Source organism: Lipotes vexillifer, unplaced genomic scaffold (assembly GCF_000442215.2).
Source record: "Lipotes vexillifer unplaced genomic scaffold, Lipotes_vexillifer_v1.1 scaffold916, whole genome shotgun sequence".
Classification (NCBI taxonomy): Eukaryota; Metazoa; Chordata; class Mammalia; order Artiodactyla; family Lipotidae; genus Lipotes; species Lipotes vexillifer.
The window spans coordinates 889212-904991 of NW_006798383.1; the positions used below are offsets into that span (position 1 = coordinate 889212).

Here is a 15780-nt window from a genome sequence, read left to right on the forward strand (position 1 = left end):
GGAAAGAGAGCAAATACAAAACAGTGGTAGTAGAAAAAGCCAGAGATCCCCAGAGGAAGGGGAGTCTTAGAGAACAGGCAGAGAAGCTTCTAGGGGCAGTCTCTTCTCCTCATGAGGCACTTTTCCTTCTGTTTCCATCCTTGGAGGATAGGGGTTTTATTTTAGTGAGGGAGCCTGCAGATTTCCTTATACTCTGCAAACTGCCTAACTGTGCTGACCACACATTAGCCAGCTCTCAGAAGACCCGGAAGATCTTCCCTCCCCGACCTCTCCACCCTTGATTTGAGAAACCCATCATAATCATTAGTGCAGAACATGGAGGGGGGTCAAACCCCCCACCCTGCAGGCCATCCACGTCTCCACCCCTCAGGTTCCCAAATCCCCACCCCTCAGAGGGACCCTCACGAGGAGCACAAAGAAGACGAAGAAGACATAGGTGACAAGGTAGGCTGGTCCCAGGATGCGGTTGGCATTGTCGATGGCATTGTAGTCAAAATCCCCAAGGATGAACTGAGTGAAACTGAGAGACCAGGGTCTGGGATTCACCCAAAGCCTGACCACAACGCTTACCCCATCCCATCTTCCTCCCTACTGCTCTTCAGTGAACTCAGACCCCTCCCTGCACTTCCACCCAATCTGATGGAGACAGAACAGGGTGCAGAGACACTGAGCACACACACCAGGGCTTCCAGGAACTCACACAGATGCTTAAGCACAGACACACACACATCCACATACCCAGCTGCCCCCAGGATACACACATCCACAGAGCTGGAGGGTGAGGGGCCAGGGAGGAGTGAAGGGGCAGAACACACACATGCACTTGATGAAAGTGTTGAAGCTTTCCACTTGGGTCCCAAAAAGCAGGTAGCCCAGCTGGGCGTAGGCGAAAAACACGATGAAGAACATGACGGCGAAGTCCAGGATGTCCTTGGCACAGCGGGCCGGCGTGGAGGAGAGCCGGGTCGTGGTCTTATTGAAGCTGATGGACTTGAATATCTGGAAGGGCCATGTTGAACCAAGCGATTAGGTAAGAAAACAGAAAAGCCTGGAACAGTCCATCCCAGGGGCCTAAGGGGGCCACAGGAGTTGCCACACCAGGCAAGGAAAATGAGACAAGTCCTGAGGAAGGGAGAATGCATGCCCTGAGGTGTTGCTGGGGGTGAGGAATCCCAGGGTACCTTGATCCAGGCAAAGAAGAGGTTGACGGCATTCATGTTGTATTGTGTCTGCCAGAAGGCGAGGAACTCAAAGTCAGCATACGTGTTTGGCTGCTGCAGAAGCTTCCCCATCAGCCGATTCACCTCGAGGGTTCGGAATATGTGGAAGCCCACATCCACGATGGAGAGCTGTTACAACAGGAACCGGGGGGTGTCAGAGAGTCAAGAGGATCTCAAGGGAAGTTCAACAGTGAGGTCCCAGGGGAGAGCTGCGGTGCCTAAGACAGGTGGGGAAAAAAGCCACATCCTTCCCTGCTGAGTTGTTGACTATCTCAGGTTCAAATGAAACTGGATAGGATGATTGGGCAACGTCCTAAAGCCCAAGAGAAGGCTTTAGGGCCAGTGGTAAATATGTAGTTTGTAAAGGACCATGGAGAAATGGAGCCAAGCAATTTTATTTCCCCCACCACTTCCCAGCCTTGGTCAGAAATTAATGTGTCCTGTTAATAGGAAGGAGACGAAGATGAAGAGGCAGAAAATTTTAATAGGAGTGAAGAGAAAAGGTGGGGGGGGGTGTCAAGGGGACAGGTCATGAAGGCAAGAGACAGAAGAGGAACTTAATATCAAGTACAAAAATAAAAGAGCAGGGCCTGGATATAAGCCAGAGGGAGAGGGGATATAGAGACAGGATTTTTCCAGGGCTGAGCCAGGGGAACATCAGCCTTTGGTTTAGGGAGCTGTTACTCAGTGATTTGACCAGAAGTCACAAGGAGGACTTGGGACTCCAAAAGGAAGAACTTGGAGCCCCTATCAGGGTAGATCCCTTCCACCACCCCATATGTCCCAAGTCTAAGATATCTGTCCCTCACCAAGATGACCACCAGGTCCAGAATGTTCCAGATGCTACTGAGATAATGAAGCCGGTGGATGTGGAGCTCCAGGCTCTCCTCCACTACGTAGTAGAAGATGAAGATGCAGAAGATGATCTCACAGCCAATGATAAAGAAGTCCCAGTTGCTGACACAGCGGATCAGCTTAACTGTGCGGATTTGCCAGGATGGGATGGCACCTCCTATAGCTGGAAACTCCACCACCAGTCCGTGGGAGGAGGGGGAGATGTCTGGTAGGGCCTGGGCTGGAACAGTTCTACCCATCCCCTCCCCTCCCCACCCCCACCATAGGGTACAAGTTTAGGGAAGGGTCTCCAGCAGAGGAGAAGGGAATCAGGAGCCATGGATGGAGGGAAGGCAGGGAAAGGGAACCCACCTCAGAACACAGAAGAGATTAATGTTGGCATTGTAGACTGAGAAGTGAATGAAGACCACCCGACTGCCCCTGTCCAGCCACAGGCCCTCCTGAAGGTCCCTGAGTGCCTCTGCACTGGCCTGTCGAGATCCTGGAAGGTCCAGGTGGTAGCCACCTCCGCTGTAGCTTGTGAGCTGGCCCCAGTGAGAGGAGCCCCCCCAGCTCATCCTGCGAGTGGTAGGTCTATCTGTCACAGAAGAAGCCATCTAAGCAGAGAGGCCTGAACCAGCCCCAGAAGCTGGTCTCCCAAGGCAACGGCAATACTTTATAATTGTCTTGGCTTTACAGTTTCATATATATATATATATATATTTCACATATATTACCATGTTTAATATAACTATTTGAGGAGGGGAGGGTAAATATTATCTACATTTTACAAATGAGGAAACTAAGACTCAGATATCTGAGATAATCCAACTAGTTAGTGGCAGAACTGAAACTCAAATGTAAATCTCCTGATTTTCACGTTGTCACCAAGCCTACAGATGACAAACCCAAGCCCACTTTTGACTCCAGCCTGAGTAGTCCCCATAAGGGAAGCACCCGGCCCACATAAGCCAGAAAAGACCCCTTCTGCTCTTGTAGTTTTGCACCCGTCTACTTAACCCTATGATTTTCTGTTCTGTCCACAAAGTTTCCTCCCTGGACCCTTACTTCCTTCCCCTTCTTTCCTGTCCTATCCACACATCTCCCCTTTCTTCCCTAATTCCTCATCCATCCTTGGCCCCTTGCTGCCTTCCACTATTAGTTCCAAGGGTCAGACTCTTCCAAGCATGACTCGTGTGGCAGCATCAATGTTTCATCCATTCTCCATACCCCTGAGGGAATTCTGGGCAAGAAAGGATGCTTTCTCTGGCAGGACTGCCTCCAGAGTAGGGCAACTGTGACTGTGACCTGTGTGTGGAAACAAGTTCAGAGGCTATGGCTCTGTCTGCTAACATACCCTCTCTGTTCCTCAGTGACCCCAGACCAAGGTCTCCAAACAGTCACAGATGGGTCTCAGAGAGATGCCCCCCAGCTCCCCCAAGTACCCCCAAGGCTCCTTAAGAATCAATGGAAGTGGTTCCCAAACCTGGGATGGTGTCAGGCTCAGAGGGGCAAGCCCTGTGACACCGGTGGGGGGACTCACTCACGCCATGCCATTGAGGACCCCAAAGGGGAGTTGTTCTTCTTTGTCTGGGGAGTAGACGTCGTAGCAGCTCAGAAAGTCCTCGTGGAAGTCCTCGTGCACCACTCCGGAGTCATTGCAGACCCTCAGCTGCCACAGCCTCAGAGCCCCCAGCAGCAGGTTCTCATAGTAGATGAAGGAGTGGGAGCCGCGGCCCAGGCTCTGGTTGTTGTACCATGTGGTCCAATACAAACTGTCCAGTAGTGGGCCCTGGGAAAACTAGACCACGAACTGGGTTGAACCTGACCCAGCCTCATCCTGACCCTTACCCTTAGAATGACCTTTTCCCACACTCCCTGACCCCTCCACCTTGTCTCCAGTATGCTTCTGTTGGACTCTTCAGCTGACCCATGAACCTTGGCCAGATCTTAGCCTGATGTGGCCTTATTCTTTATTTAAAATACATTTTGAAATTCTGCCTTACCTCTGATTCTCAATACTAGTTTAAGTACTGACTTAAATCTCTGATTATCATCCTGATTTCTAACCTATTACTACCTGAACTCTGTCTAGTCTGACCCTTTAATTCATGCCTGACCCTTTGACTCAGCCTGATTCTGGAATGACCTGGTCTCTGGATATGGCCTTATCCACTGTCCACTGACATCCCTGAACCCTGGCCTGTGGCCTCAGGCTTTAGGCCATTGAGAATAAGAGGGGAGGGATAGAGGAGATCTCATACTCACATCCCAGAAGTCTGCCATGCTTCTGATGGCCTGGAAGGAGACTCCAGTGTCTGATGGGGTATGTAAGAAGAGCTCAGACCTCACTTTGGTGTAATAATAGGCGCTGGAGCTTGTTATTCCATAGGTCACTAGAAACCAACCCAAGAGGCTGTATCTTGAACACTGTTCCCTTCTCCATTATCCAGAGGGGACAGGAAAGCCTCTGCCCTGAAGCCAAAGATGCCACCCGGATGGGACCTATCCCCTAGAGTTGGCTAAGGAGGCTGGCGGTTGCATTGGGGAAGCCAGGGAATACATTAGGGAAGAGTTGTGGTTATAAGCTCTCTTTCTCTCTTCCCAACTCACCTCAGAAAGACTGAACTCCACTCAGTAATTATCTCTTGACATCGTCATTCTGAATATTCACTTTCCTCTTCCGGAACCAGCTTAACTTCCTAGTTCTTACTCCCCAGAGCCAGGAAATGTCTACCTTCTGCATCAGGTAGTGCTTCCTTTTATTTGCCCTCTATTAATGCCCTTGGGAAAATGCCTCCAAATTCTAGAGTACGCCAAGGCGCCTCTAGTCAAATATCGTACAATGGAGATGTGGTATCCTGGACCTTGGAGTCAGCAACTCTGCAGTCTTGGGAGTAGAAGGTAGGCATGGCACCTCTGGCCCTGGTGCATCCTGATGGTCACAGTTGTCTCCTGAGAGAGGGACTCAGAGCATCCCCAGATCAAAATAAAACCTGGCCTTTGCCCTGAAGAACTAGATCTCCCTTGACCACCCTAATACACACATCCAGTCTGAAGTAGGGCTGTCAAGGGACGTTATAAGTTTTCTGTTTAAAAGGCACAATTTGAAGAGTATAAGCCATTTACTTCATAGACTGTCCCTCAATTTAGATTTGTTTGATATTTCCTTGTGTTTAAATTCAGATTATACATTTTTGGCAAGGAATATCAAAGAAGTAGACTGTGTCCTTTTCAGTGCATGACATCAGGAGGCACAAATTGTCTAATTGTATTATTACTGGTGATCCCTTTGATCCCTTGTTAAGGTGGCATCATCCAGCTTTCTTCAATATACAATTATTATTTTTCTCTTTGTAATGAATACGTATTTTGTGGGGAAATACTTGGAAACTATGCAAATATCCTGTTATTCATCAATCTTTCACTTACTAGTTTTAGCATCCTTTGACAACTTTTGCCTAATTATTACTATTAAGGTTGTCAAGCTGTGATTTTCTCATTCCATCATTCCTTCTGCATTTATTAGTTGGCATTCTCTTCAGGGAGAGCTTTTCCTTCTTCCTCATTAATTTATTCATGTATGTATATCAGTATGAACTCATGGATTCTTGTCTTTTCTTTAAAATTTCTATAATTCTATAAAACTTTTTATAATTTGTCAATATTTTGAATTGTTACTCAGTTTTTTAGCCAGGTCATGAAAAACAAAGAAATTGTCCTAAAGTACTAAAGAACCACGAAAACTACATGCAATATGTACATCTAGTTAGGATTATATCCTGGACCATAATTTTTTTCTTTTGCTTTAAAGGCTATTAGTGGAATAATTGGTGAAACTGTAATAAGGTCTGTTCATTAGATGATAGTACTGGATCATCGATAATTTCCTGACTTTGATCATTTCCTTGTTTTTACAAAATACATATTAAAGTATTTAGGAATAACAGGACATTATGTCTGCAGTTTACCCTCAAACAGTTGTGTGTGTATATGTGTCAACAGAAAGAGGCGGGCAGAGAGAGAGAATGATAAAGGAAAAGCAAGCATGGTAAAATATTCATATTTGGGAGATCTGGGTGAAATATATGTAAGAACTCTTTGTATTACTCTTGTAACTTTTCAGTTCACTAATTAAACTTTAAATCAAAAAATTAAATTTAAAGTAGGATTTGTCAGCCTCTTGTGAGCAATTCCCTTTAAGAATTTTATTTTCAAATCTTGGAACATATTTTATTCCCTTTCTGGAAAGGGAATGCTTTGGTGTGGACTGAAGTTCATCCACAGTCTTGGGGGAAAGAGAGGCCGGTGAGTGGTCCCAGATTAGGCACAAGCAACATCATACGTTTCCAGGAGGAAATCAGCAAAAAGAAAGAATTATTATTTCACATTTCCGCATTCCACTCTATTAATTCCAAGAAATGACTTGACTTCTCTCTAAATAATATCTGTGATTCCCATCCTTAGTATCTGTAGGACTCAGACTCAACTCTTCTGGATCTGGAAAATGGGTTGGAAATCAAACTTCTGTCTGCTGAGGGTCCGCCGCAGTTAGAACTGATGGTCAGTGAGCTGAACTTTTCCTTAAGACATTGCTGATTAAATTGTTATACCTCTACATGGCCACTAGGTGGTAGTCACGGCTATATTTTTTCCTCCTCTCCAATTCTCCAAAGTTACCACTCAAAATCAGTATTGCTCTGAACAGATTGTCAACCCTTTACGAAGGCATAACATCACTGATTATTATCCAAGACAGTAAAGACTATGTATTCTGAGAAAAATGGTTTCACCTAGTCAAATGCCCACTGATACTCAGAACACCTAATATATGCCCCATGTTAAGTGCTTGACATGCTTATTTCATTTAATCCTACAACAACCCTATGTATTAGGTGCTATTATTTCCCAGTCTCAGATGGCTGAAGTCACTTTCCCAAGGTAAACAACTAAGGGAGCCAGGATTCAAATGCAAATCTGTTTGCCTCCATAGTAAACTAATTCTGTTCTGCTTTAAGGACAGCACTATATCCAAAAGGTAGAAGTTACAGGAGGGAAAACTTAAGTTTCATAAAAGGCAGAGATTCCTAACCATTAGTGCTTCCTATTAAGAAAAGGACCACACTTCACAAACATCCATTTTGCCCCTGAGAGTGTCAGCAAAGGACCATCTGCTGAGGATCATGTGGAAGGGGTTCCTGCAATGGGCAGTGGCTGGCCTTCCTGGATCCTTCCTTTAAGATCCAGTGAAGGAGTGGAATTGCTCTGTGTGCTTCAAAAGGTAACACTAGGCCAGAGAAAGGACAGGAACAGGGAGGAATCAGAATTTGTATCAGTATATCAAATGTCAGTATGTCAGCACTTTAACACCTTTTAGGTGTAGTGAGGGCCTCATTCCAGGAAACTTTCAGACGCTGGACAATGACTGCATGAGAATGCTGTGAAAGGGATTCAGAGACCAGGTGGCCACATCCACTACAGGGAATCTGATGTTTTTTCTCTTGGACAGAAACTAAATTCTCCTATACATTATATCATGCCTTTTACCCTTGGCTTCAGGTCAAATTCACAGTTGCTGAATAATAACGATAATCACCACTACTGACACTTATTATTCACCAGGCTTTGAATACATTTTCTCCCATAATCCTGAAAAAAAACCTCATAAAGTAGGAACTATCTGTATTTTATGCAGATAACTGAAATCCAAAATGTTATTAAATAATTTGTCTAAAGATCAGATAGCAAGCAGGTAGACTTGAATTCAAACTCAGGTCTGATTCTCTCCAAAGACCCTGAATTTAGCCACTGCTCTACATTATACTAACATATCACTCCACTACTCAAAATCCTTCTGATTAGGGACCTGACTCTCCTTCCAAAGGTCAATCCAAATGGTTAGGATTGTGCACGTTTATAAGGTGTCCTTATAAGAAAACTATTTGAAGAGTTCAATATCTCAGTCAGGAGGCAAATTATGAAAGCAGTTGGTAAAAACTCAAAAGATCAGCATCTTAAAAGAAGCTTCAGGGACTTCCCTGGTGGCTCCGTGGTTAAGAATCCGTCTGCCAATGCAGGGGACACGGATTCGATCCCTGGTCCAGGAAGATCCCACATGCCGCGGAGCAAAGATCCCACATGCCACGGAGCAGCTAAGCCCATGCGCCACAACTACTGAGCCCGCATGCCACAACTACTGAAGCCTGTGCACCTAGAGCCCGTGCTCTGCAACAAGAGAAGCCACTGCAATGAGAAGCCCACACACCGCTCACTGCAACTAGAGAAAGCCTGCGCACAGCAACGAAGACCCAACGCAGCCAAAAAAATAATAATAAATTAATTTTAGCATGAAACTGATTGTGCAGCTGACAGAACTGAATAACAGAAACAGGTGAGTCTTTGATGATGTCCTTAAGCCACTGGAGTGATCAGCCCTGAACCCTGTCCTCCTTTGGACTTTCATTACCTAGACAAAAAATTCCATTCAGGTTTAAGCCTGTTTTCACTGGATTTTATTTTGTGACATATTCCTTACTTATAGGAAGACCACGACATTTTCAAAAAGATTGCATTACTTCTGAGGAAAATGGAGCTAGAAAAGCATCTGCTACTGTCTGAATGTCTCTAGAGGGCTGTGGATGACTTTAGCATATCTGTGACAAAGTCTACATTAATTAAAATACATTATTACCCTATATTGAAGAGAGTTTGCTGACTAGGTCAACTAAGGATGATATTCTAGGAACATGCCTACCATTCATTTCTAAAGCTTTCTGAACTATCTTTTTGGGTAAAGTCAGGTTTCTAGAATATCATGACATTTATACACACAAACATATATATGTGTGTTTACAAATATCTATAATGTACATATATGCACACATATATGTATGTATAGAGATACATAAATATATATACGTATGTAAATATATATCCCTACTCCTAAAAATTGCCTTTATAGAGTAAGGATATTATACAGGTTTTAAGGGAGGCAGATATAAAACACAGTCAAAAGAAAAGTTGCTCCAATCTTTAACATTGCTTTTATCCATTAAGATATTCCATGTTTCTTACATAAAATCCAACAAAGCCAATTCTTCCCAGAGTTAGCATCTTCTTATTAACTGGTGTGCTCTTTCTTACTCACAATGAGAACTACTCAATCTATTTGTGTTTTCTTCTTTACTTTGGTTTCCAGGAACCTCAGGCTTTGTTCTCACTTGCAGTGCATTTGTTTATCTTAAGGTATCTTCCTCCCCTATCTCTTCCCAGTCTTTTGTTAAGTCTTTTTATTACAATTCTAAAGGGTTATATTTTATTGTATCTGTGTTTTAAAAACATCTATTTATTTATTTGGCTGCTCTGGGTCTTAGTTGCGGCATGCGGGATCTTTTTTTATTTTCAGTCATGGCATGAGGGATCTAGTTCCCTGACAAGGCCCTGCATTGGGAGCGAGGAGTCTTAACCACTGGGTCCCTGTATCTGTGCTTTTTAATGTAAGTGGCTCAGATTCCTTTTGGACATAGGTGGGGCATAAGTATATTGTAATTAAATAAGTGTGACTGTAATAATTATTATTAATCATCATCATCGTGAGCTTGAATAATAATTTGATTTTATCCATTCCAATATTTATAGTAGAGACCAAATATTCTTGTCCTCTTTTTTGAAGTGCTGGAAGACCTTCCCAGATCAGAGCAATAAGAAGTCAGCAGTTGCTTTGTGCCTCTCCTTTCCCGGGTGATTGCCATACAAGTTATCATCATGCTACTGAGCTCCTTCCCTGTCCCTAATTACTATTTAAGGGAACATAGCCATCCTTTTCTAACAGCACTCTTTCTGAGCAGGAACGAGATCCCTTCTCTCAACTAATTGACAAAGAACCTTGAAGAGCTGGGGTGCTTCTGCCAGCAAGTGTATAATTCCTTTATGTGTCTACACTACTCCTCTGTTGGAAACTCTGTGCCTTCAAGTGTTTGACACGCAAAAGCCAACTGCTAACTGCCTAGCTCTGAGGAAAAGCATTGAGGATGCTTCTCTAGAAAAATGGAGGTCTCTTTCACCCCAATCCCAGCCCTGGCAGTCATTATGTGGATAGAACTTCCACTGTGATAACAGTCCTCCAACTGTTGAAGAGTTGGAAGTTCCTTGGGCTTTACCAATTCTATATATTTAACCAGCAGCTCCTCTGATGGTCTTTTCCTGAGCCTCTCTTATCAGAGAGCTTGCTGAGAAGCTCTCTGAAATATCTTTACCTATTTATTAGGACACTGGATCCTGTTTGGCTTTGGTCATGTAAATAATTTGGAGGAAAATAAGGTCTATGATTATCCCTACAGGGTGAGTCTACTATCTTGTGAAATAAAATACAATGCCCTGAAACTCACCCTTCTTAATGCCTCCCCAACAGCCTCTGATGTTAGTTTCACAATAGCTTAGCTAAACACTTTAATAGTCACTCCTGATGGAAAAGAACCATATCTCATCAGCTTCCATTATGATTTATGTCAGGGAGGTTATAAGTTCCTTGATTTCTCCAGGTTCCATTAGCTGTTACTGCTCCCATGCCAAACTATGGGCACGATTTACTCTTCCGCTACCTGGCACAAACTGCTAGTTATTCCCCAATAGCTTTCCTCTCCTTCTTGCATAATAATATAATTTTATCTAGGGGCACATGGCTGCCCAACTAAACATCACATTATCCAACTTCCCTTGCAGCTAGGTATAGTGACCATTTTAATAAATTTTGGCCAATGGAATACAAGTGGAGTGACATGTTCCCATGTACGTCGCTGACTTATGTCCTTAAAAGGAAGGAAAATGCTTTCCCTTTCTATTTTCCTACTTCCTGTTGGCTAGAGCATGGACATAAGAGCAGGAGCTGGAACATGAGACAGATGCCATATGTTGAGGATGGCAAAGCAATAAGGTAGAATGAGCCTGGGCCCCACATGATAGTGGAGCCCCACATTAGTCCAGGGCTTCTTATACCTCAGATTGTTACATGACAGAGAAACAACCGTCTATCTTATTTAAGCCACTGTTATTGCAGCTAAACCAACATCCCAACTGAAGCAATTCATATGAATACATCCATATCAGAAGGGCACTTTGCAAAAGGAACTTTTCTAAGAAAATTAGGATAAGCATAGAGGGAAAAAGAGTTGAAGTCAACAAGCTGTTAGCACAAAATTCCTATCCTAAGAAAAGCCAAGTCTAATCTCAGACCTCTTGGTTAAAACCACTTACTGGATACACAGAACATTTTTCCTTTTCTTAGTACGATGTCCCCTATTAAGAAATTCTTTTGTTGTCAGGACTTCCCTGGTGGTCCAGTGGGTAAGACTCCGCGCTCCTGATGCAGGGGGGCCGGGTTTGATCCCTGATCAGAGAACTAGAACCTGCATGCATGCTGCAATGAAGATCCCGCAACTAAGACCCAGTGCAGCCAAAATAAATAAATAAAAAATAAATAAATAAACAAAAAAATACAAAATGAAAACGTTTTTTAAAAAAAGAAATTATTTTGTTATTCTTCTTGGGCAATTCCTCCCTTCACTCTCTTCTTTGCTTGCCATTCCACCGACACATTCTGATTAATGCTATTGGATCATCCAAAGTTGGATTCCAAATAAATACCTTATGGTTCTTAAGATGGAGAGTAGGCAGAAGAAAGTTGGGACCTGGAAATGAGGGAAGGGTTAAGTCCTCAGAGCGTTCACTGAAGGATTTCACGTCAGTGTATCTAAGAGAATACAGCTGAGAGAACTATATCACTCACCGCTGCCTTGGTAACTAAGCATTATCAAGCCTTTCAGGACTTACGCTGAGAGAATTAAAGTTCTAGAGAACCTATGACTACACATGGCTCATTTCTTCTTAGGAAATCAGATTCACAGCCAAAGGGTTATGAGTCGCTTTTGAAGGAATCCAATCAGGCTGAAGATGATCATTCTGAGAAGTGGAAAACAAATCTAAGAACTGACTAGTGATCCCCCTAAAATTTCTGATAGCTCTGAGATCTTATGACAGGGGTAAGAAAGACCTATAAATATGTGTCCAAGCTGAATCAATTTCATAACAGATCATCTCAGGGGATGAAATACTAAAATAAGATACCTACATGATTGGAGATGGGACTAGGGAATAGGCCACAAGAATACACTTGTGATTAGCTGCTGGAATTTCTCTGTTCTGTTCAATTTCTTAGTGCAGATGCAAGAGCGAGCAAAAGCAATTGATTCTTATAGATTTAATATAACCTTAGCTGATGGATTGTAAACTGTTACATGGTTTCAGAACCACTTGAAAAGTTTATTAACACAGCAGTTAAACCAGGAGGTCAAAGGCCCTGAGGAAGATGGATGGTCTTCTTCAGGGCTATCCTGGAAAGAAAAATACTGTCCCCCCAAATAGCATAGCTCTTGTCCAAAAACCTCAAGACATAGAATGAACTTCAGCAATATCAGGAGAGATATATAAGACATATATAGCTTTGGTCTTTAAGAGGAAGGGCACACTGTTTCAAGAGAAGATGCCAACTGGGGTATAACATAAGAGACCTGCCTCAGGATGGGTTTTTTTACTGGCTGATGAGTCAGAAGTGGTTCTACACATATCCTCCTAGAAGGTTACAGAGTTAAGACTGTGCTTGTTCTTATCTGTGTTTCCTTGAAAGATTTTGCCTGAGATCTCCCAGAGACTGATCATCTTGAAAAAAGCCAAGGCCATGGAGAGTACTATAAACCTGAGGTTTAAAGACTTTGCTGCCTAGGACTTCCCTGGTGGCGCAGTGGTTAAGAATCCGCCTGCCAGTGCAGGGGACACAGGTTCGATCCCTGGTCCGGGAAGATCCCACATGCCGCAGAGCAACTAAGCCCGTGCGCCACAACTACTGAGCCCGTGCTCTAGAGCCCATGAGCCACAACCACTGATCCCACGTACCACAACCACTGAGGCCCACGAGCCTAGAGCCCATGCCCTGCAACAAGAGAAGCCACTGCAATGAGGAGCACGTGCACTGCAACAAAGAGTAGCCCCCGCTTGCCACAGCTAGAGAAAGCCCACGTGCAGCAACGAAGACCCCACCCAGCCAAAAATAAATAAATTAAATTAATTTTTAAAAAAAGACTTTGCTGCCTATATCTACCTACACCAAAGAGATATTTAATACTAAAACTGAGGAAGCATTAAGAGAAGAGCCCTTGATGTTAAAGGGTGCCATGGCTAGAGTCCTTGAAAATGTGGACCCAGGAAAGCTGGGAAACCAGGCAAGACATACCCAAACCACATATATAGGGGTTACCCCAATTATGATGCCACCGTTTCATGCACTATCCTTATAAAAGATTACAGAAAGGTGACTAAGGTAGTAGAATTGGTAATGAGTGATTTCACTACAGAGAAGCCATGGACTTCACCTGTAATTTTGCAATCCAAGCTGCATGCATCAATGATTCCGTGAAGACTGTAGGATAATCAATACCATGACCAAACCATATGTTCATCCAATGCCAAGAATTGATTTTCTCTGGAGTTACAGGGTCTGTTAAGGGTAGCCCATCATTGATTGGCTCATGTGATATTGCAAAATTAAAGCAGTCCAGGAAAAATGTATGAAGACAGCTTCAGACACGGCAGATAAATGCATCACCTCCTTTACTACAGGGTATGCTCACTCAGTACACAAAAGGAGTCTCTCAAATTGTTCTATAGAAAGGGAAGACATATTTAAGTAATTAATATATGGATTGATTTTTAAATCATTTAAATAGAGACCATGTCATTATCACTTTGAAGGGCGTGAACTCCTTGAAACACATTATCAAACTTTTCCTATGTAAGTTGGTACAACTGAGGCAGGAGATAGATGGGCTCCAGGCTAGACATTTACTACTGCTCTCCTGTTCACACTTCCTGAGGTAAGAAGAAGATGGGCTCCAGGCCAGACATTCATTACTAGCTCCCTGTTTACATTTCCTGAAGCAAGAGACAAATGGGCCCCAGGACTACATATTTATGACTGGTCTCCTGTCTATATTTTGAGATCTGCACCTCATAAAAACCAGCAACAGAAATAAGGTAAATAACCAGACATTGGACATTTTTATGGCAGGGACAGAGTGGGACTACACCCTGTTAAAAGATCAACAGGTCATACATTTCCCATCCCTGGGGCAAGGGAAACATTGCACATGCGCAGAAAGGCTCCTTGGGGGTCAAAATGGAGGGGGCACCACCCCGTAATATGTGATGCTAAGGCCATACCATAGGCCTCTGGGCTGTAATCCATCTTGGAAGAAAGTTGCGCACGCATGTTGGGGAGGCTCCTAAGGCAGGTCAGGTGTGGAAAAAGCAACCAGATAATTGGCCAAAGGTAAAGAAAGACCCAGAAGAACTGACCTATATAAATGACTTAATCGCCTCTTTACTGCACTCCTCCTTATTAGGGAGGATGCCCCACCCTTTCTCTCCAGGTGTGCATCTCTGCCTTGCTTCTATCTTAACTAAACAAACTGTTTCTCTGTGCACTCTCCCACTTGTTGTTGTGCTATGTCTCTAATAATAAACTTTGTACCTGTTTTTACAGGTTTGCCTCTGTGAGAAATGCATTTTTCACTGGGGGCAAGAGCCAGGGGGTGTGGTGGCTAATAGGATTCCTAGTTTTCATCCAGGCTAACCAGGTTCAATTCCTGGGCAGGGAATTAAGATCTCACTTCACAGCACCACTCATTGCTGCCTAGCCGAGATCACAACCACTATGGAAACAGTATGGAGGTTCCTCAAAAAACTAAAAATAGAATTGTCCTATGATACAGCAGTCCCACTCCTGGGCATATATCCAGACAAAACTCTAATCCAAAAAGATACATGCACCCCTATGTTCACAGAAGCATTATTCATAATAGCCAAGACATGGAAGCAACCTCAACATTCACCAACAGATGAATGGATAAAGAAGATGTGGTATACATATACAATAGAATATTACTCAGCTGTACAAAAGAATGAAATAATGCCATTTGCAGCAATATGGATGGACCTAGAGATTATCGCTAAGTGAAGTAAGTCAGAAAGAGAAAGACAAATACCATATGATATCACTTATATGTGGAATCTAAAATATGACACAAATGAACCTATCTAGGAAACAGAAACAGACTCACAGACGTAGAGAACAGACTGGTGGTTGCCAAGGGGGCGGGGGTTTGGTAAGGATGGAGTGGGAGATTGGGGTTAGCAGATGTAAGCTGTTATATATGGAATGGATAAACAACAAGGTCCTACTGTATAGCACAGACAACTATATTCAGTATCCTATGATAAACCATAATGAAAAAGAATTTTAAATAGAATGTATATATATATATATATATATATATATATATATATGCATGACTGAAATACTTTGCTGTACAGCAGAAATTAACACAACATTGTAAATCAACTTCAGTTAAAAAAACAAAACAAAACACACCTTCCCTGGGGCTCAAGAACCAAAAGTGAACAATGTTTCCCTGGAGTTCCCATCAGAAAAAGCCTTTCAAAGAAATCTCAAGAAGCTGTGTCAGGGACAGGAGGACTATGGACAGTGGACCAGAGAAAAAAGTCAGAAGGAAAGAAGAGTCAAATACTGTGGGCAGAGGTAGGTGAGAAGAAAACAAAGTGGACCAGAGCTGGGGAAAGAGACGAGAGAGAAGAAAGGAGATGCTGGGAGAGTCAG

At 43.3% G+C, this 15780-nt stretch overlaps 1 protein-coding gene across 1 annotated transcript in view; it reads right to left on the reverse strand.

Annotated features, from left to right (window-relative positions):
• PKD2L1 (polycystin 2 like 1, transient receptor potential cation channel) overlaps positions 1–15780 on the reverse strand; it is a 33646-nt gene that overhangs the window by 4599 nt on the left and 13267 nt on the right. The window contains 8 exon segments of the mRNA XM_007470453.1: positions 406–520; positions 818–999; positions 1182–1349; positions 2030–2259; positions 2428–2614; positions 2616–2652; positions 3602–3855; positions 4323–4450. Of these exon segments, the coding sequence (XP_007470515.1) occupies positions 406–520; positions 818–999; positions 1182–1349; positions 2030–2259; positions 2428–2614; positions 2616–2652; positions 3602–3855; positions 4323–4450 (1301 nt within the window).